The sequence below is a fragment of the Carcharhinus amblyrhynchos genome, chromosome 11 (assembly GCF_965287045.1).
Source record: "Carcharhinus amblyrhynchos chromosome 11, sCarAmb.v2.hapA, whole genome shotgun sequence".
In the NCBI taxonomy this organism is placed as follows: Eukaryota; Metazoa; Chordata; class Chondrichthyes; order Carcharhiniformes; family Carcharhinidae; genus Carcharhinus; species Carcharhinus amblyrhynchos.
In genome coordinates this window covers 90,886,434-90,906,442 of record NC_137334.1, presented here as the reverse complement: position 1 = coordinate 90,906,442, position 20,009 = coordinate 90,886,434, and the positions used below count along the sequence as shown (strand labels likewise).

At 45.5% G+C, this 20,009-nt stretch overlaps 2 protein-coding genes across 2 annotated transcripts in view; both read left to right on the top strand.

Moving 5' to 3' along the window:
* Positions 1–10,256, top strand: part of cfap65 (cilia and flagella associated protein 65) — a 137,924-nt gene extending 127,668 nt beyond the window's left edge. Inside the window, exons 34-35 of the mRNA XM_080198323.1 lie at positions 4,188–4,250; positions 9,796–10,256. Of these exons, the coding sequence (XP_080054449.1) occupies positions 4,188–4,250; positions 9,796–9,949 (217 nt within the window). The 3' untranslated portion in view covers positions 9,950–10,256. The remainder of the gene's footprint in view (positions 1–4,187; positions 4,251–9,795) is intronic.
* A 5,524-nt stretch (positions 10,257–15,780) lies between these two features.
* Positions 15,781–20,009, top strand: part of nhej1 (nonhomologous end-joining factor 1) — a 237,523-nt gene continuing 233,294 nt past the window's right edge. The window contains exon 1 of the mRNA XM_080199547.1: positions 15,781–15,850. The gene's annotated coding sequence lies outside the window, so the exon portion shown is untranslated. The remainder of the gene's footprint in view (positions 15,851–20,009) is intronic.

Sequence of the window (20,009 nt, the reverse complement as noted above, 5' to 3'; positions counted from 1 at the left end):
TGATTCACCCCATGTGATATCAAGAAACAGCTGAAGGTACTGGATGCAGCAAAGGCAATGGGCCCTAACAATATTCCAGCAATAATCTGCTCCAGAACTTGCCACACTCTAGCCAAGCTGTCACGGTACAGCTACAACACTGGCATTTACCCAGCAATGTGGAAAATTGCCCAGATTAGTCCTTAAGAAACAGGACAAAAACACAACACAAGAATACAAGAAATAATAACAGAAAGAGGCCCTTCAAGCCTGCCCCACCATTCAGTACAATCGTGGCTGATCTATGCTGCCTCAACTCTTTTTCTGTGCCATTTCCCCATGGCCCTCTATTCCTCGATCTATCAAATATTTAACCACCTCCATTTTGAGTACTTCTAATGAACCAATCTCAGTTACACTTTGGGGGCAGAGAGATTCACCACCCTCTGCAAGAAGAAATTTCTATACTCCTCAGTTTTAAATGACCGGACCTTTATCTTGTAGCAATATCCTCTTGTTTGAGACTCTCCTACTGGTGAAAACATCTCACCAGTAACCCTATCAAGCCCCCTCAGGATCTTATATATTTGAATAAGGTCACCCCTCATTCCTCTAAAGTCCAACGAATACAGACCCAGACTATTTAGTAACTTTTGATAGGACAATCATCTCATCCCAGGAATTAGCTTGGTGAATCTTTTTTGGACTGCCTCCAATGTTACTCTAAGCTTTTTAAGGTAAGGAAACCAGAACTGTATGCAGTGTTCCAGGTTTGGGTCTGTGCCGGCCAGCTTTTAGGAAATGGAAAAAAACATTGTACAAAGGTCCTGCTATCCTCTGATAAACTGTTTTCTTCTAATGTAGTCATCTTCCACTGCACCCTCACAATGGATATTGGAGCTCATAGGTGGGATTTAATGGCCATGCTGTCCTGGAACCATAAAATCCTGCCTAAGGTCAGTGGACCTTTCCATGGTCGGCCCCTTGCTGCTCTGATTCCAATGGTGGACGGGACAGTAAAATTCACCTCTGTAAGTCAGTTATGCTAACACTTAGAATTGAAAACATAAGCAGCAACAGCCCCTTCAAGTTCTGCTCCTGGCATGTCCTCCTGCACTGGAACCCATTCCTCACTGCTAGTCCTTGAGAAACAAGAATGGGATGACGGCTGATGGTAGGTGGTATGGAGACAAGGAGAGACAATCGGAAAGGGGAAGGCTGCTAGAGAGGGATACTGACAGGTGGCATAGAACTGAGATCAGTGTTCGAGGTGGAGGACTGGAATTGTGGCGGGGAGAGAGAAGGAGGTTGTGATTGACTGAAAATATGCCGAGGACTTTTCTGAGGGATGGTGGGGAGTTCTCATGCTCCTCCTGACCCACAGTGTTGTCAAAAAGGGCCTCCCTTTCCCTGAGTGCCAAACATATAATTTCAAAATAGTGTGAAAGCTGATCTGTGTGAGCTGTCTTCCTCAACATGTTGTGATTAACAATCTAGAGGAGAACATATATATCAATAACAAACAACAGCATTAATATATACCACCTGATTTTTTTTTAAATCCCAATTTTCTCCCCTGTAGGAGTGAACTTTTTGCTGGGGTAAAGTTGTCTGACCTGGGGAATCCTGCTTTATCTAAGACCGCTGACTAAGACAGTGAATGTCGGTAGGAACCCTATTTATTCTGCCATTGACAGCCTCACTTTTAACCCCTTTTCTCACTCTAGTATCTCTCCATCTGACTGTCTTTTTACCAAATATCCTCGCACCCAAAATCTCTCCGTCTGCCTCCTGGTCCACTCTTCCAACTTTTGAAATCTGGTTTTTATAGTGTTCTATGTTCTATTCTACTTCTTTTGTATTCTTCACCACTCAGTTCCTGCTTTGTTCCCTGCACGTAGCATTTCCTTGCCCCTTTCCAGTATGAGGAGTTGCTTATTGCAATTGAGCCTGATGTCTATCCTGACCAGTACAGATCCCCATAGAGGGACCAGACTGCTGTAGGATCATTTATTTTTAATCTAATTGTAGGCTAATCAGACGTGAGGTCAACTAACTCTTAAAAATGTCCTAACTAATGGAGTCATAAAGGTTTATAGCATGGAAATAGGCCCTTCGGCCCAACTTGTCCATGCCACCCTTTTTTTAACCACAAAGCTAATCCCAATTGTCTGTGTTGGCCCATATCCCTCTAAACCCATCTTACCCATGAAACAGTCTAAATGCTTTTTAAAAGTCAAAATTGTACCTGCCTCTACTACTACTTCTGGCAGCTTGTTCCAGACACTCACCACCCACTGTGTGAAAAAATTGCCTTCTAACTCCACCACCTTATCCTTTCTGTCTGTCCTTCTTAAACACTGAATAGTCCTCAATGTTTAGTTCTCATCCTCGGTCACCTTGGAGCCACGTCTCCGTAATGCCAACCATATCATACTTCTTTACATCTATCTGTGCAACAAATTAATCCATTTCGTTTCAAATCCGATGAGCATTCAGGTGCAAAACCTGAAGGTGGGCACTGTTAACATTTCTTTTATAAGAACATAAGGACATAAGAAATAGGAGCAGGAGTAGGCCATCTAGCCCTTCGAGCCTGCCCCGCCATTCAATAAGATCATGGCTGATCTGTCGTGGCTCAGTTCCACATTCCACATTCCTACTAGTCCCTTTCCTACTATTTTTTACTGTGTTCTTATCTGACTCTGGCCCTTTATTTCTCTGCCTATCACTTTCCTTATTCTCCTCACCGTCTTTTTCTCTTGTTCTTAATTGCCCTGTTCTGAATCTTTGGAAAGGTTACCAACCCCCTGCCACATTAGTTGAAACTCTCTCTAACCACTCTAGCAAGTACCCCCCCCCCAGCTGTACCCGTCCAGTTTGTACAGGTCCCACCTCCCCCTGAACTGGTCCCAATACCCTACGGATCTGAAACCCTCCCCCTCACGCCATCTTTTCAGCCATGTATTCATCCTCTGTATCCTGCCGTTTCTACTTTGACTCGCAAGTGGCACAAGTAGTAATCCTGAGATCACTACGTTTGAAGTCCTACTTTTCAACTTGCTTCCTAGCTCCTTATATTCTGCTTTTAGGACCTCATCCCTTTTTTACCTCTAGTGTTTGTTACGACCACTGGATGTTCACCCTCCCTCTTCAGAATGTCCTGCAGCTGCTCCGAGACATCCTTGACCCAAGCACCAGGGAGGCAATATACCATCCTGGAGTCTCGTTTGGGCAACAGAAACGCCTATCTATTCCCCTTACAATTGAATCCCTTATAACTATTGCATTCCCACATTTTTTACTCCTCTCCTCTGCAGCACAACCAACTGTGGTGCAACGGAACATCCAGTTCTCTGCCAACATCCTATTAATGAGAGTTTAATAATTCCTTTGCTAGTATTTGTTGCCCATCCCTAATTGTATTAAACTTAGTAGCTTGCTAGACCTTTTCAGAGGGCAGTTAAGAGTCACCCATATGACTGTGGGTCTGGAGCCACATGCAGGCTAGACCAGGTAAGGAAGCAGATTTCCTTCCCTAAAAGACATGAGTGAACCAGATGGGTTTTTCCAACAATCAATGATTGTTAGTGTAGATAGGTGATGTCTTAGTCACATTACTGAGACTAGCTTTATAATTCCAGGTTTCATAGTTGAATTTAAATTCTAACAATGGATATTGTAGGATTTAGCTTGAGCCTCTGGATTACTATCCCACTGATCTTACTGCTAAAAATCAAAAGTTGTCTTGGTAACTTTCCTTTCTCTCTTGCCTACTGTTCCACACATTCATACTACCAAATGGCACCTGGTGTTTACCCTGGTCCTTCAAGAGTCTCTGAATGCCTTCTTATCTGTAAACTTCCAGACTATCTTGCATCACATCATGTTTCCCCAACATTCCCTCCTGAAAAGTCAGTTTAAAAGTTTTTTTAACAATCGCTCCTTTTGGCAGGTAAGTAATCCAAGTAAAGTCCAAAAATCCTCTGCTGAAAATCCTGTTGAGATTATTAGTATTTATTTATTTTTAAAATTTTAACCCAGGTGGATTCTGATGAGTTTATCTGTTGCACCCCAAGCACAGACCAGGGGCCAAATCTGGGTCAGACTTGAACTTTATAGCTTAGTCCCATAATAAACTATCTAAGCAGTAACCTGACATGCTTTGATTAAATTTGATAGTAATCTTTAGCTTTCTCCGAATTTAGTCCACAAGACCTTGAAATTAGTTCATCAGAGAAAAACAGCGACATGGACGTCAGCAGCTCACAGTAAGTGAAGTTACAGCACAAGTAACTTATCTGTAGCATCTGCAATCACCTATAAGATGTTTGTCCTGGAATCACAGTAACTGCAACTCAGGGGACCAATTAGTCATCGTGCCTGTGTTAGCTCTTCAACTGGATTAATCCACCTCAACTATCAATCCTACCCAGGGTCAGTGACTAGCAAGCTGTAATTACAAGAGATCTTATCCAACAATTATTTCCCTTCCATAGAACATATAGTGGAGCACAGATGGAAGCCATTTGGCTCATTTAATCTGCACCAGATTTTATGAAGAGTAATTCAGTAAGTCCCAGTCCCCTGCTCTTTCCCATAGCCTTGGAATATTTTCCATCCAGCAAGAGTTCTGCTCGGAGCCATTTATTGCACCTGTGTCTTACAAACTCTTTATCACGCTAAAATCACTTTAATGGCTTCACCCCCACCCTACTTCTGTAACCTCCTGCAGCCTTACAATCCCCTGCGATCTTTGTGGACCCCAGTTCTACTTTCTTCCACATTCTTCTTTTTCTTTGCTGACTACTGATGATGTGAATAAAAAGTGAAATTATTGTTAACCAAATGTTTTGCTAAAATTGAAGGGGCAGAAAAGAGTATTGTAGAAATAATGTCTGGCAACTATGTTTCATATATCGCTTGCAAAATTTTAATTTTTTATGCACATTCACCAATTATTTTTTGTTATTTGGATTGATGTTTATAAATGATACAGCAGGGGAGACCATTCAGTCCGTTGTGTTTCTGCTGAGTCTTTGAAAGAGGTACCAAATTGATCCCAATACCTGGTCTTTCCCAATTTTTCCTTCAGACAATTACCCAGTCATCTTCTGAATTTCACTATTGGGTCACTTTTCCAGCGTTCCTCATTGAATGTTTTGGAGGCAACCTCCATTTACCACCTTCAATGGAATAGTTTCTTCAAAATCTCAAATACCTCCTAATGGTCAACCGTCCATACCAATCACCATTCCATTCTGCTTGGAGAATCTTAGAATAGAATTCCACAGCAAAGAAAGCAGAATTAAACAACAATAAAATTTAGAAATACTCAGCAAGTCCGTCTGCATCCTAGGAGAGAGAAACAGAGTTTAGAAGCAGGATTTACTGCTGGGTGATTCACAATGGCGGAAGATGGTCATTGGCCAGTGGTAGGATCTTCTGGTTCTTCCATTGTGAATGGGGTTTCCCATTGAAAGTACCCCTTGCCACCAGGAAATCTACAGTATGGTTGTGCCATCAGGGTGACTGGAAGCTCTCACCAGTGTGACCAGCCAGAAAATTCCAACCAATATTTCAGGTTGAGATGATCTTTCATCTGATGGCTCCTTTTCTCCTTATCGCCCCCTCAGCTTCAAGATCTCTACCTGCCATCCTAAATTAGATCCTAAATCCACCTTCCGCTCATTAATTGGCCAATTTGAGGAAAATCATAACCAGGTCACTGTTTCCACACAGTGCCAATATTTGACCATGACAGCAGGGGAGGGGTCATGGACAAATCCTGTTCCCAAGGGAATTGGAAAAGAACCAAAGGAAAACCTGAAGAGACATTATATCGGAAGTTGTTATGATCAGGAATGCACTACCTGAAAGGTTGGTGGAAGCAAAAAGGAAATTGGATAATACTTGAAGAAAAGAAAATTGTTTGGCTTTCTGGAGGAGCAGGGAGGGAAATGAGTTAAGTAAATCCCTTAAAGAATCAACATAAATGATCGACACTGGTCACTGACTACTTAGAAGTAAAAGATCCTTACAGATATCTGGAATCCAAGTTGGTGTTGGTTGCTGACAATCATTCCCTCATGCCTTGAACTCTTGTGGAGGACATAAAAATGGACCTAAGGATCTCAGATTCAGATTTGTTATGATCCTTGGTCAGACCCTAAGTTCTGGCTAAGGTCAGTTAGGGCCCAATAATGTTTTGTTTACAGTAGACGAAATTTGAGATTCGAGACACTTGCTCAGTGAAGAAAACCACAAGATTCCATTGGTTTTAAGAAGACAAAACTAAACTACTATGCAAGATCAGTGAAACAATAGGATATATATCTGATATTCCAACATTCAGGGTAAGTACAAGGTACATGTGAATTAACAGGCAAACGGTGATCAGACACATCACATTGCATGATAAATGACAGATGCGACAAAAGCAGCTCCATGGATTTCTCAGCAACCCACCAGGATGTTATTCACACTTTGAATTGACCAATTTCACTGAAATTCCTATTCTCTCATGAGGTTTCCAATCTTCACCTTTTGAAGAACTCACCTCGGAATTCTCTCTTCAAATTTGCTCAACTCGGATGTCTTCAATATGATCCACATTGCTGGTTTCAATCTCCCCTCTGAGATTCCACATTCCATTGGATTCTTGAGTAAACTCAAAAGCCAATTGACATGCACAATTCCAGCTCCTCGGCTGCTCCGTAAAGATACCTTTGCCCCAATCCTCCCGCAGCATGGAGTCACCAATCTTCAAACATACAAATTAAGATCAGGAGTGGGCCAGGTGGCCCATCTAGACTTGTCTTTCATTTAATAAGGTCATAACTGATCTGACTGTAACCTCAGCACCACATTCCTGCCGACCCCCAATTACCAGTTACCCCCTCGCTTATCAAGAATCTATCTACCTCTGCCTTCAAAAGACTTAAAGACTCTGCTTCCACTACATTAGAAGAGTTCCAAAGACTGCTGACCATCTGAAAGAAAATAATTCTTCACGTCACTGCCTTAAAATGGCCAACTCCTTATTTTTAAATGGTGACCCCTAGTTCTAGACTCTCCCACAAGAGGAAACATTCTCCCGCGTCCTATCAAGACACCTTTTACTCTTTTAATCCATTGCATCTTGCCATCTTGCAGATGGATTAGAGTTGGCAGTTGGTGACTAGTGGAGTGCCGCAGGGATCGGCGCTGGGGCCTCAACTGTTTACCATTTACATAGACGATCTGGAGGAGGGGGCTGAGTCAGGTCCCATCTTGCCATCCAGAAAATGATAGATTTATATCTAATCTCTGTTTCCTGTTAGCTAGCAAATCTTCTATTCCTGTCAATGTATTAACCCTTACACCATGAGCTTTAATTTTCTGCAGTAATCATTGATGTGGCACATTATTAAATGCCTGCTCGAAATTCAAGTCCAGTACATCCACCAGTTCCCCTTTATCCACAGCAAGTGTTTTCAGCTGCCTTCTTGAACCTTCTTAGCACTTATTGATTATCAGGGCTTCTCCTATGCTTACTTCATTTAAAAGCAGCCCTTTTTTCTAATCAGAGCCTGTTTTTCAGCTCCTTCCTTTTAACTGAATGTAACTAGGATCTATTTCTGTCCCCCTATCTTTGACCCATATCTGGGACTTCTTTTTGGGGCCACATCCTGTGCCCTTCCCTTGTACCCCTTACCTGGGATACTATGGTGCCACTGTGGTTAGCAATGGTGCCACAATGGTTAGCACTGCTCCTTCATAGCGCCAGGACCCAAGTCCGATTCCAGCCTCGGGTCACTGTCTGTGTAAAGTTCGCACATTCTCCCCGTGCCTGCATGGGTTTACGTAGAAACATAAAACATTGGATCGGAGCAGGAGGAGGCTGTTTGGTTGTCGAGCCTGCTCTGCCGTTCATTACAATCATGGCTGATCATCCAACTCAATAGCCTAAGCCTGCATTTTCCTCATAACCTTCAATCCCATTTGCCCCAAGTGCTATATCCAGCCGCCTCTTGAATAAATTCCTCTTGGTGCTCAGGTTTCCTCCCACAGTCCAAAGATGTGCAGGTTAGGTGATTGGCCATGTTGAATTGACAGGGAGATTGGCAGGGTAAATAAGAGGGTTACAGGAATAGGGATGGCCTTGTGGTTTGTGCAGACTCAATGGGCTGAATGGCCTCCTTCTGCACTGTAGGGATCCTATGGATTCTTGGAACCTCTTCTTGTCCCTCTCCTTTGTTCCTTACTTGGGACACTTGCTAGCCATGGTCCTTTACACCTGGTCACCTGTACCTGGCTTTCAAACACCAGATTTGTTCTATATGAACATGTTAGCCTGGCCCATGGCCCAGATAGTGTAACGGACGCAGAAATCCTCGTGTGCAGCCCACTCCCGATGTGCATGCATGGGAAGTTGAAAGACTACCAGATTTGGAGTTCCCAACCTCCGTGCTCAAGTTTGAGGTCAGCTGGGTTTCATAACAGACCCATCCCTTATCCTAAGCTTCACTCAACTATGGTTACGTGAGTTGAAAGCGGTTGACATGTGGGAAGGGGGAGAAATTCTGACTTTCCACTTGAAGATGAAAAGATATTCAGGCACTGGGGCGATCTGGTGAGAGGGTCACATGACCCAGATAACCAACCAATCAGGAACCAGAGTCGGGGGGGGGGAGATCACCCAAGCAAGCACGGGTTTCTGTATCAATTCAATCCTGAAAGCTGATTGGCAGCCATGAGGCTGCAAACCTCTCTATTATAGTTTTACGTAAATAGACACTGCAGTTTTTTGTTACCTAACTGATGAATAAGAATTATTACAGGGGCCAGATTGGAAAGAGCAGGGACAGGATGAAAATAAAACAGGTTTCATACAAACAGGTGCAGGCCATTCAGCCCCTGTTACTTGTTCTACCATTCATCACCCAATGCTTGCTGACGCGTTTTGTTCATTAGTCTGATGTCACCTCAATTTTAAATCCTTTATCCCTGTTTTCAAATTCATCCATGCCCTCACCTATGTCTGCAACCTCTGCAGCCCCACAACCCTCCAAGATCTCTATGCTTCTCCAGTTCTGGTCTTTTGCAGATCCTCGATTCTATATGCTCCACCATTGGTCGCTATGCCTTCAGATGTCTGGGCTCCAAGCTCTGAATTCCCTCCCTAAATCTCTTCGCTTTTCTATCTCTTTTCAGAATCTTTTTTTAAATCTATCTCCCGAAGCCCAGTCTATCACTCAAACCAGCCTCCCACTCATTGACTCTATCTATACTTCCCGCTGCCTTGGAAAAGCAGCCAGCATAATAAAGGACTCCCATGCACCCTAGACATACTCTCTTCTACCTTCTTTTGTCAGGAAAAAGATACAGAAGTCTGAGGTCACATATCAACCTACTCAAGAACAGCTTCTACCCTGCTGCCATCAGACTCTCGAATGGACCTACCTCGCATTAAATTGATCTTTCTCTTCATCCTAGCTATGACTGTAACACTATATTCTGCACTCTCTCCTTTCCTTCTCTATGTATGGTATGTTTTGTATAACGTGCAAGAAACAATACTTTTCACTGAATGTTAATACATGTGACAATAATAAATTAACTGAAACAAAAAGCTTTTAGTTACCTGTCTTAATGTCTCCTTGTGCACCTCGGTGTCAAAAATAATTTTATTGATATTTCTTTTGTTAAGCGTCCTTGTAAGTTCTGCAACACTAAATACAGTATATATGAGTTATTTTCCAATGAGATTGCGACCGATATACCTTTTTCTTTACAATCTTTACAATTTTAATTGTGATTTTATCTGTTCAACAGATTTTCAACCCTGGATAAACAAAGAAGGCCAATGAATATGACAGCTGCAACTCAAGACGAGACTCCCATAGATAAGAAGCCGAATATCAACAAAATCAACAAACAGAACGTCTCAATCTCGACTGTCAGTGGCACGAGCACGCGCACCAGCTAACGTTTCTGATTTGTGAGGTGCTAAATCTTTGATGAGGAAACCACCTCTTGAGGACTGGGTGCCTTGGTTAAGAGAGACAATCTAATCTGAACAGGATGGGGGAGGGGAATAATAAAAAGAACAACCCTGGAACATGTTAGAATTTGGTGGAATAAATTCTATTTGTTACAAGTAGAGTTAAAATGCAAATAATTAGTAAGATTTTCTTGGCTGCAACCTTGCATATTTTGGCTTGAGTGGCATTCAATGTAACGTTTGGATTTGATGACTCGCTATTGCCGAAAATTCCAATATATGTTGAAGAGGATGCCGCAACAGTGCCTTTTATTATATAAGTAAAACAATTAAAAGTGAGTATATTTTATTTTTTTGCCTCATTTTTATTTCCACCATTCCTTTCTAATGCCTCAGAAATTAGGGTGTTTGTGGTGGCGGGTATGGCTGGGTTGGGGAGGGGGAGGGGTTTTGGGCGGAGTGGCGCTATTAATTAAAGATGGCAGCTGTGACTGAAGAGGGAGGATGTCAAAGGGGGAGAAGTCAAAATGTCCAGAGGAGTCAAAGATGGAACCTCCCTGGCTAGAGGTATGGAGTGAAAAAAAGTGCAATAACTTTGATCATGGTAGCATATAGACCAGCAGCTTGGGAAGGGGTGCAGAGAAACAAATTCGCAGAAGAAAATTACAGAGAGGTCCAAACATCATGAAGCAATTAGAATGGGGGACTTCAATTATCCAAATATAGACTGGGATTGGAATAGTGCAAAGGGACAAGAGTTCCTGGAGTGTGTTCAAGAGAATTTTCTGCAGCAGTACGTTTTCAATCGAATGAGAGGGCAGGTACTGTCCAACCTGATTCTGGGGAATGAGTCAGCCCAGATGGATCCAACATCAGGGTGACCATTATATCAGAAGGTTGGCCACGGAGAAGGACAAGGAACAAACCAGAAAGGGATAATTAATTGGAGGGATGCCAGCTTCGATGGGATAAAAATGCATCTGAGTTGAGTGAGTTGAAATCAAATTCTGGCAAAATAGATGGTGGCTTTCAAAGAAAATGTTTTACAGGCAATGTTAAGGTATATTCCACTGAAGAGGACACATGGACAAATAAATCCAGAATGGCCGAGATGACGAGAGAGATAGAGGTGAACATGAAAAGGAAGATATGCTTTATGACAATTGTTAGGTAGAAAGTCATTGAATCCTACGGTGCAGAAGGAGGCCATTCAACCCATCGAGTCTGCATTGACCACAATCCCATCCAGGCCCCATCCCCATAACCCCATGAATTCACCCTGCCAACACCCCTGACATTAAGGGACAATTTAGCCTGGCCAATGCACATCTTTGGACTGTGGGAGGAAACCAGAGCACCCGAAGGAAACCCACGCAGACATAGGGAGGATGTAGAAACTCCACACAGACAGTGACCCAAGGCTGGAATTGAACCCTGGTCCCTGGCGCCGTGAGACAGCAGTGCTAACCACTGTGCCGCTGTGTCACCCAATGGAGAATCAGGCTAAATATAGAAGGACCAGCAGAAAGGCCTGGATAGAGAACTGGCTCATGGGCAGGAAACTGCGAGTGGGGATAAGGGGTTATTTTTCTGGTTGACAACCTGTAACCAGTGGGATTCCACAATGATCAGCACTGGGATTGCAGCTGTTTACAATTTATTATTAATGACTTGAAGGAAGGAAGTGAATGTATTGTAGCCAGATTTGCAGACAATACAAAAATAGGTGGAATGACAAGTTGCGAGAGAGATACAACAGTTTACAAAGAGATATTGAGAGGTTAAGCAAGTGGTCAAATGGAGTAAAACGTGGAAAAATGTGAAGTTGTTCATTTTGGAAGGGAGAACAACAGAAGGTGGTTAGCTTGCTGGACTAGGGTGTATTATTCTTACTTAAGGGAGCAGCATTAGAATGCGAGAGGTCCCGGATTCAAATCCCAGACCAACCCAAGACGTTTAGCAGCATAGTGGCGCAGAGGCTGGCACTGCTGCCTCACAGCGCCAGGGACCCAGATTCAATTGGGGCCTCGGGTTACTGGATACGTGGAGACTGCACGCTCTCCTGGTCTCTATGTGGGTTTCCTCTGGGTGCTCCGGTTTCCTCCCACAGTCCAAAGATGTGTGGGTTAGTTGATTGGCTATGCTAAAAATTGTCCCTCAGTGTTAGGGGAATTAATAGGATAATGACTTGGGGATAGGTCCTGGGTGGGATTGTTGTTGGTGCAGGCATGAAAAGCCAAATGGCCTCCTTCTGCACTGGAGGGATTCCATGATTCTATGAATAGTATTATTTAAATGGAGAAAAACTCCAGAAAGCTGCAACGCAAAGGGACCTTGGAGGTACTTGCTCACGAAACACAGAAAGCTAGCACACAGGCGCAGCAGGTAATCAGGAAGGCCAATGGAATCTTGGTCCTTATTTTAAGTGTGTTACAGTATAAGTGTAGGGAAGTCTTGCTGCAACTGTACAAGGTACTGGGGAGACCACATCTGGGGCATTGAGAGCAGTTTTGGTCCCCTAATTAAAGGAAAGATATTACTTTATTGGAGGCAGCTCGGATAAGGTTCGCCAGAATGATCCTCGGTACGGAGGGATTGTCTTGTGAGAAAAGGTTAAACGGGAATTGGATTTTAGAAGAATGAGAGGTGAACTTACTGAAACATATAAGGTGGGATTTTACTGCTGCTGAATGCCCAATGTGCGGCGGGAAATATCGATAAAATCAGCTTTCATAACCGGCACGATTTTATGACATCCGGACTTCCAATGTGGTCAGCCTCTGACCAGTAATGGATGAGAGACTGGTTAATTTATTCACATTTATTCAAATTGTGTTCCGCATCTGTTTAGCGAGCGCAGCGCTCAATCGTCCGGCTCACTTGCCTTTATGGCCTCTCCAGGAGAGGGTCTCTCTGGCGAGGAAACACCTGCTCCCTATGAATGAGGAACAGTCATGTTGGCCTCGCCGGTGGAACTGGAGGCCATTGAACCTCCACCAAGGCCAACGACAAGGTGGGGGTGCACCTTGAGCCATGCCAGACTGGAGGTGCCACCCTGGCACCTGGGCAATGGCCACTGGGCAGTGCTAGAGAGCAGGGCAAATGGATGTGGGGCCTGTGGGTGGGTGCAGCCTGTAGGGTCAGTGCCAGGGGTAGGACCTGTGGGTGGGTGGAGCCAATGGGGGTGGGGTTGGCGGGGGAGGGGGGCCCGCTGCAGCTCTGCATATGATTGGTGGGGGAGGGCAGAAGGGCCGCGCTCGGTGGGGGAGGGAGGGGTCCATGATCAGTCTCAGCAGCAGTGGGGAGGGGCTTGCATCGCAGGCCACGGACCTCTGTGATTGCAGGCGGGGTGGGGCTATTTATGGCTGTCTGCAATAAATAGGTCTGACAGCTCTCTGTCTATCAGAGTGCTACTATTGTTAATCAGAGGTCTGTACATGCGCAATAGCTCCCTCCACAGGCTGTCTGGTGAGTTAAGCCCTGCCCTTTGCCTTCTGGAGTGAGAAATGGACTTGCCCAAAATTTTAAAGACAGAGTGCATAAGATTGGGCATAAAAACATGCCCCAAAAATGGATCGGGAACTCTCCCAGTTTCACACCCACCCCCAACACCTAGAAAAAAATCTTGTAAAATTCCGTCCAGGGGTTTCTTAAGAGACATGACAGGGTAAATGCTGAAAGGATGTTTCCCTCATGGGGGAGTTTATAACTAGAGGGCCTCAGAATAAAGGAGCACCAATTTAAGGCTGTGATGAGGATGTATTTCTTCCTCAGATAGTTGTAAAGCTTTGGAACTCCTTTCTCCAGTGAGCGTGGATGCAGAGTCCTTGTGTATATTTAAAGCCGAGATAGATAGATTTTTGATCTGTAAGGGAATCAAGACTTATTGGGAAAAGGTAGGACAGTGAACATGAGGATATTCCAATCAACCATGGTCCTACTGAATGGTGGAGCAGGCTTGAGGGGCTGAATGGTCTATACCTATTCCTAGTGGCCTTATTGTCTGAAAGAGACTGGTAGCTAACATGAAAAGGATTCCAAGGCTGTTTATAAGTATATAAATAATAAAAGGGTGGTAAAAGAGAATTTTGACTTGTGACTCAGTGGGTAGCATCCCTGCCTGTAAGCCAGAGGTTCTGGGTTCAAGTCCCACCCTGGAATTAATAGCCAAGGAACACGGTTGCAAACAGGTTGCGTGTAACTCCTCCCAACTCACACCAGTGGCTGGCGGTAAGACCAAGAGACTCCTGCTCAGCCATGCGTGATGCAGAGTGGTGCTCGTCAAACTATAACAAGCCTCTGCTGACAGACTAGAGATCTGTTCGGGGTCCTTGTGCATGAGTTGCAAAAACCCAGCTTGCAAGTGCAGCAGGTGGTCAGGAAGGCGAATGGGATGCTGGCCTTCATAGTGAGGGGGATTGAATATAAAAGTAGGGAGGTCTTGCTGCAGCTGTATAGGGCATTGGTGAGGCCGCAGCTGGAGTACTGTGTGCAGTTTTGGGCGCCGCACCTGCGCAAAGATATTTTGGCCTTGGAGGGAGTGCAGAGGAGGTTTACTAGGCTGATACCGGAGTTGAGGGGGTTGAGCTATGAGGAGAGGCTGAATAAACTGGGCTTGTACTCGTTAGAGTTTAGAAGAATGAGGGGAGATCTCATTGAGACATATAAGATGATGAATGGGATGGATAGGATAGAGGTGGAGAGACTCTTCCCGCTCAAAAAAGACAGTAGGACTAGGGGGCACAGCCTCAAGATAAAAGGGGGGCGGTTTAGAATGGAGTTGAGGAGGAACTTCTTCACTCAAAGGGTGGTGAATCTCTGGAATTCTCTGCCCGTTGAAGTGGTGGAGGCTGCCTCGCTAAATATTTTTAAGACGCGGGTTGATGGGTTTTTGATAAGAGAGGGGATTAAGGGTTATGGGGAGAGGGCGGGAAAGTGGAACTGAGCCACGACAGATCAGCCATGATCTTATTGAATGGCGGGGCAGGCTCGAAGGGCTAGATGGCCTACTCCTGCTCCTATTTCTTATGTTCTTATGTTCTTATGAACGGACAAGATTCTGCCTTAGTGCCCCTAAGAGAATTGGAAAAGAGAGAGTAGCGTCAATTAGGGATACAAAGGCAGTCTGAAGGCAGACTGTACCTGAAGGCAGGGGAAATAGTGGAGATATTAACCAAATCCATCAATCCTTCTGTCATTTTGAGAATTATGTGGATATGCTGTTGTTGGACTGGGGTGGGCACAGTGAGAAGTCTCACAACACCAGGTTAAACTCCAACAGGTTTATTTGGAATCATGAGCTTTCGGAGCGCTGCCCTGGGAGCGGCACCCCAAAAGCTCATGATTCCAAATGAATCTGTTGGACTTTAACCTGGTGTTGTGAGACTTCATATTGACTTCAAGAACTGAAATTGAAAGTGGCTTTGATTTTAAAAATTGCATTTAATCTACCGTAAAGAAGCTTGAAATAATCTTTTTTTCAGAAAGTTTGCAAATACATTTGTGATATTTTATATGTTTGAAAATTATAATTAATTAAAAGCCTTGTGAGGAAACAGCTTGGACTATATTTAGTTCAGCCTCAGTGGAGAGTTGGAAGAGCAGAAAGATGATTTCTTGGAAGGGCAAAGAGAAATGTTTTGTGAAAAGCAGCAGCAGGTGTAAGTGGAGGGAAGCAGAATCATTTTCAGATGGGAAAACGAAAGAGAGATGTTTCCCCTGGGAGTTCAGGTGTAAGCAGCCTTTCCAATGGATGGGACTGTATTTCACCCTCTGGTGAGTGTCTCCAGGGGTGGAGTTGAAGGGCGGAACGATCGAGAGGCGCCGCTTGTTGTGGTGGGGACGGAGAGAGGGAGCGGACGGGCCGGCAGTTACAGCAATTGAGAGGTGAGGTTTGTTGTCTATTTTTCAAAAGTTTAAAAACTTTAAATAATTTACTTTAATTTTCCGCCCTGGGGGTGGAAGGAATCTGGTGTGTTTGTCTAAAGCCGCCTCCCCCTCACATGGACGGGGTCCCTCAGTGTCAACAATCCCCTCAGTGATGACAACAGCTCTTATTGATTATTTTTACTTTGTATTTGTTTCACAACATTTACAAATCCACTGATTGATAGATTAGGACCTGATTAGTTTCTTATTCCCTACATAATTAGCTGTTTTGTGATGATATTTACAGAATTAGCCTGAGGCAAACCTCAATATTTCATACTTTGCTCTGTTTTTTCCCAATCATTTGAGTCATCGAATCCCCACAGCGCAGAAGGAGGCCGCTCAGCCCATCGAGTCTGTACCGATCACGATCCCACCCAGGCACTATCCCCATAACCCTATGCATTTACCCCAGCTAGTCCCCCTGACACTAAGGGGGAATTTACCACGGCCAACGCACCCTAACCAGCACATCTTTTGGACTGTGGGCGGAAACTGGAGCACCCGGAGGAAACCCACGCAGACACGGGGAGAACGTGCAGACTCCACTCAGGCAGTGACCCAAGCCGGGAATCAAACTGGCTCCCTGGCGCTGTGAGGCAGCAGTGCTAACCACTGTGCTGCTGTTAAAGCTCTGCGTTGGGATGCTGCCCTATCCCAGGAAAGTATTGGCATTTTGCACAGGGTGACCTAAACTATAAAGTCAGGGACACTTGAATTGGGAGTTCGCCTTCCAAACACTTTCCACTCCCACCCTAACAAACCCACACACACACCTCTGCCCAACACACCTTCCTGACAGATGCACACTGCTGACATCTCCCTAACCTCCTCCCTATATTCACTCAGAAACACTTCTCCCCAATATCCTCCCCAGACTCACTCAGCAGTCCCGCTCTCATCCCTTTCCCCAGCGTCTCCGCACTCCCTCATTTGAAGTCCCTTTCTGTAACCTCTTCCTCATGCTCACTCAACCTCTCTCCCCACCTCTTCATGCCACACTCACACAGGAGCCTTTTTCCTCAGCCCCACCTCCACACACACAACAGCCCCTCTTCCATAACCCACCCACTCAACAGACCCATCTCTCCACCTTCTCCCACACAATCACTCACTCAACAGTCCCACTTTTTTTAACTGGAGGTCTGTCACTCGTGGTGTTCCGCAAGGATCTGTGCTGGGGCCTCTGTTGTTTGTAATTATATATAAATGATTTGGAGGAAAATGTAGATGGTCTGATTAGTAAATTTGCAGAGGATACAAAAATTGGGGGAGTAGTGGATAGATTGAGGTGAGTACAATATTCAAAGCTGACAGCAGCTCTTCTCTAGATCGTCATTGATGCAGCTGTGTAAGGTTAGACTGCTGGGGGTTGCAGGCAGAGACATTGGTAATGGGTGCTGAGGGCCTTGGGCAGGACTTGCAATGGGTGCTGTGGGTCTCAGGGTTGTTCACAGTGGGTGTTGTGGGTCTCAGGGTTGTTCACAGTGGGTGCTGTGGGTGTCAGGCAAGGCCGTTCAGTGTATGTAGTGTGGGTCTGCCTGGAAGAACCATTCGCAGTGACAGTCTGCACTCTACCAACAGAGAACAGGGTGGGGGAATGGGACTTTGACAGGAACATGAGGGTGAACAGAACAGGAGGGATTGTGGGGAGGGGTGACAGATGGCAGGCAGAGGGATGACTGTGGGTGCTGGCGATAGAGAGGGAAGGGCCATACCCCGACTCAGCAGAGGTGTTGGATGGGAGTGAGAGGAAGCTAGTACATACAGACTAGGCAAAGGGGGGTGGGGGCTGGTTAGTGTAGTACTAGATGGAAAGGTTGTGGGGTGGAGGGTCTTAATGACATTACTGTTACTAGAGAGGTGGTGCTCGACAGACTGGAGGGGCTGATTGTGGACAAGTCCCCAGGACCGGATGGAATGCATCCGAGGGTTCTGAAAGAAATGGCGGAGGTTATAGTGGATGCCTTGGTGGTTATTTTCCAGACGTCGCTGGATTCCGGGGAAGTGCCGGAAGATTGGAAAACGGCTAATGTTACGCCATTGTTTAAGAAGGGTGCCAGGCAAAAGGCGGGGAATTATAGGCCGGTTAGTTTAACGTCGGTGGTAGGTAAAATGTTAGAATCCGTCATTAAGGAGGAAATTGCGAGGCATCTTGAAGGGAATTGCTTGATAGGGCGGACGCAACACGGTTTCATTAAAGGGAAGTCGTGTCTGACAAATTTACTGGAGTTCTATGAGGATGTGTCTAGGGCAGTGGATAGAGGAGAGCCGGTGGATGTGGTCTTTCTGGATTTTCAGAAGGCGTTTGACAAGGTACCTCACAAGAGGTTATTGCAGAAGGTCAGGGGACATGGAGTTGGGGGTAGGGTGTTAGCGTGGATAGAGGATTGGTTGTCAAATAGGAGGCAGAGAGTGGGGGTCAATGGGTGCTATTCGGATTGGTGGTTGGTGACTAGTGGGGTGCCCCAGGGGTCGGTGCTGGGGCCTCAGCTATTTACCATTTATATAGATGATCTGGAGGAGGGAACCGAGTGCAGGGTGTCGAAATTTGCTGATGACAGCAAGATTGGTGGAACGGCAAATTGTGCGGAGGGTGTGGAGAGTCTGCAGAAGGATCTAGATAGGCTGGGCGAATGGGCCAGGAAATGGCAAATGGAATTTAATGTTGGCAAGTGTGAGGTGGTCCACTTTGGTAGGAAGAATGGTAGGAAGGACTATTACTTACGTGGCGAAAAACTGCAGCAGGCGACGGTGCAGAGGGACCTCGGGGTCCTTGTGCATGAGTCGCAAAAACCCAGCTTGCAGGTGCAGCAGGTGGTCAGGAAGGCGAATGGGATGCTGGCCTTCATAGCGAGGGGGATTGAATATAAAAGTAGGGAGGTCTTGCTGCAGCTGTATAGGGCATTGGTGAGGCCGCAGCTGGAGTACTGTGTGCAGTTTTGGGCGCCGCACCTGCGCAAGGATATTTTGGCCCTGGAGGGAGTGCAGAGGAGGTTTACTAGGCTGATACCGGAGTTGAGGGGATTGAGCTATGAGGAGAGGCTGAATAAACTAGGCTTGTACTCGTTAGAGTTTAGAAGAATGAGGGGAGATCTCATTGAGACGTATAAGATGATGAATGGGATGGATAGGATAGAGGTGGAGAGACTCTTCCCGCTCAAAAAAGACAGTAGGACTAGGGGGCACAGCCTCAAGATAAAGGGGAGGCGGTTTAGAACGGAGTTGAGGAGGAACTTCTTCACTCAAAGGGTGGTGAATCTCTGGAATTCTCTGCCCGTTGAAGTGGTGGAGGCTGCCTCGCTAAATATTTTTAAGAAGCGGGTTGATGGGTTCTTGATAAGAGAGGGGTTTAAGGGTTATGGGGAGAGGGCGGGAAAGTGGAACTGAGCCACGACAGATCAGCCATGATCTTATTGAATGGCGGGGCAGGCTCGAAGGGCTAGATGGCCTACTCCTGCTCCTATTTCTTATGTTCTTATGTTCTTATGTGGAGTTGAATGGTTGTGGGGGAGGATGGTGTGTTCAGTCCTGACAGAAACATGGTGGTTTATTGACAGCCATACCCCTGGGACAGAGATCAAAAGGTTGGGGTGTGAGATTAAAGGCAGTCCTGAGGCTTTGTGCCCCATGCCACAGGGTGATGCATGACCAGGTTGTGCTCCTGGTCCTAGGAGGGACATAAATTGTCTATCACAGCTAGGTGTGCAGGAGGTGGCCTATGCCTCACACATGATGCTGCTGGGGATAACTGGCTCAGTGCTGGGCTGCAGTTGGAATGGTCATGGTTGGGGGAGGCAGCCTGTAATAGGGGAAAACATAAAGTGGGGGTTACTGCTGCATGTGCTGAGCCCATCTCGGGTAAGAGCTGAAGATGCAGCATGATAGATGCTGGTGGTGTTGAAGTGTCTGAGAGTCAGTCAGTGTTGAAATTTGCCCCCGTGACCATTGTGTGAGAGCCCTCAGTAGTGTAATCAGTGCAAGATGCCAATCTGAGAGTTTGGAGTGAGAAGAAGGTTGACTTCTCCTGGCTGAGGGACTTAGGGTATTCATCCTCTTGTAGCACTGCTGGGCATTTTGTTACCAGTGGCCCACGGTAGAGAAGGCCTCAGCAACT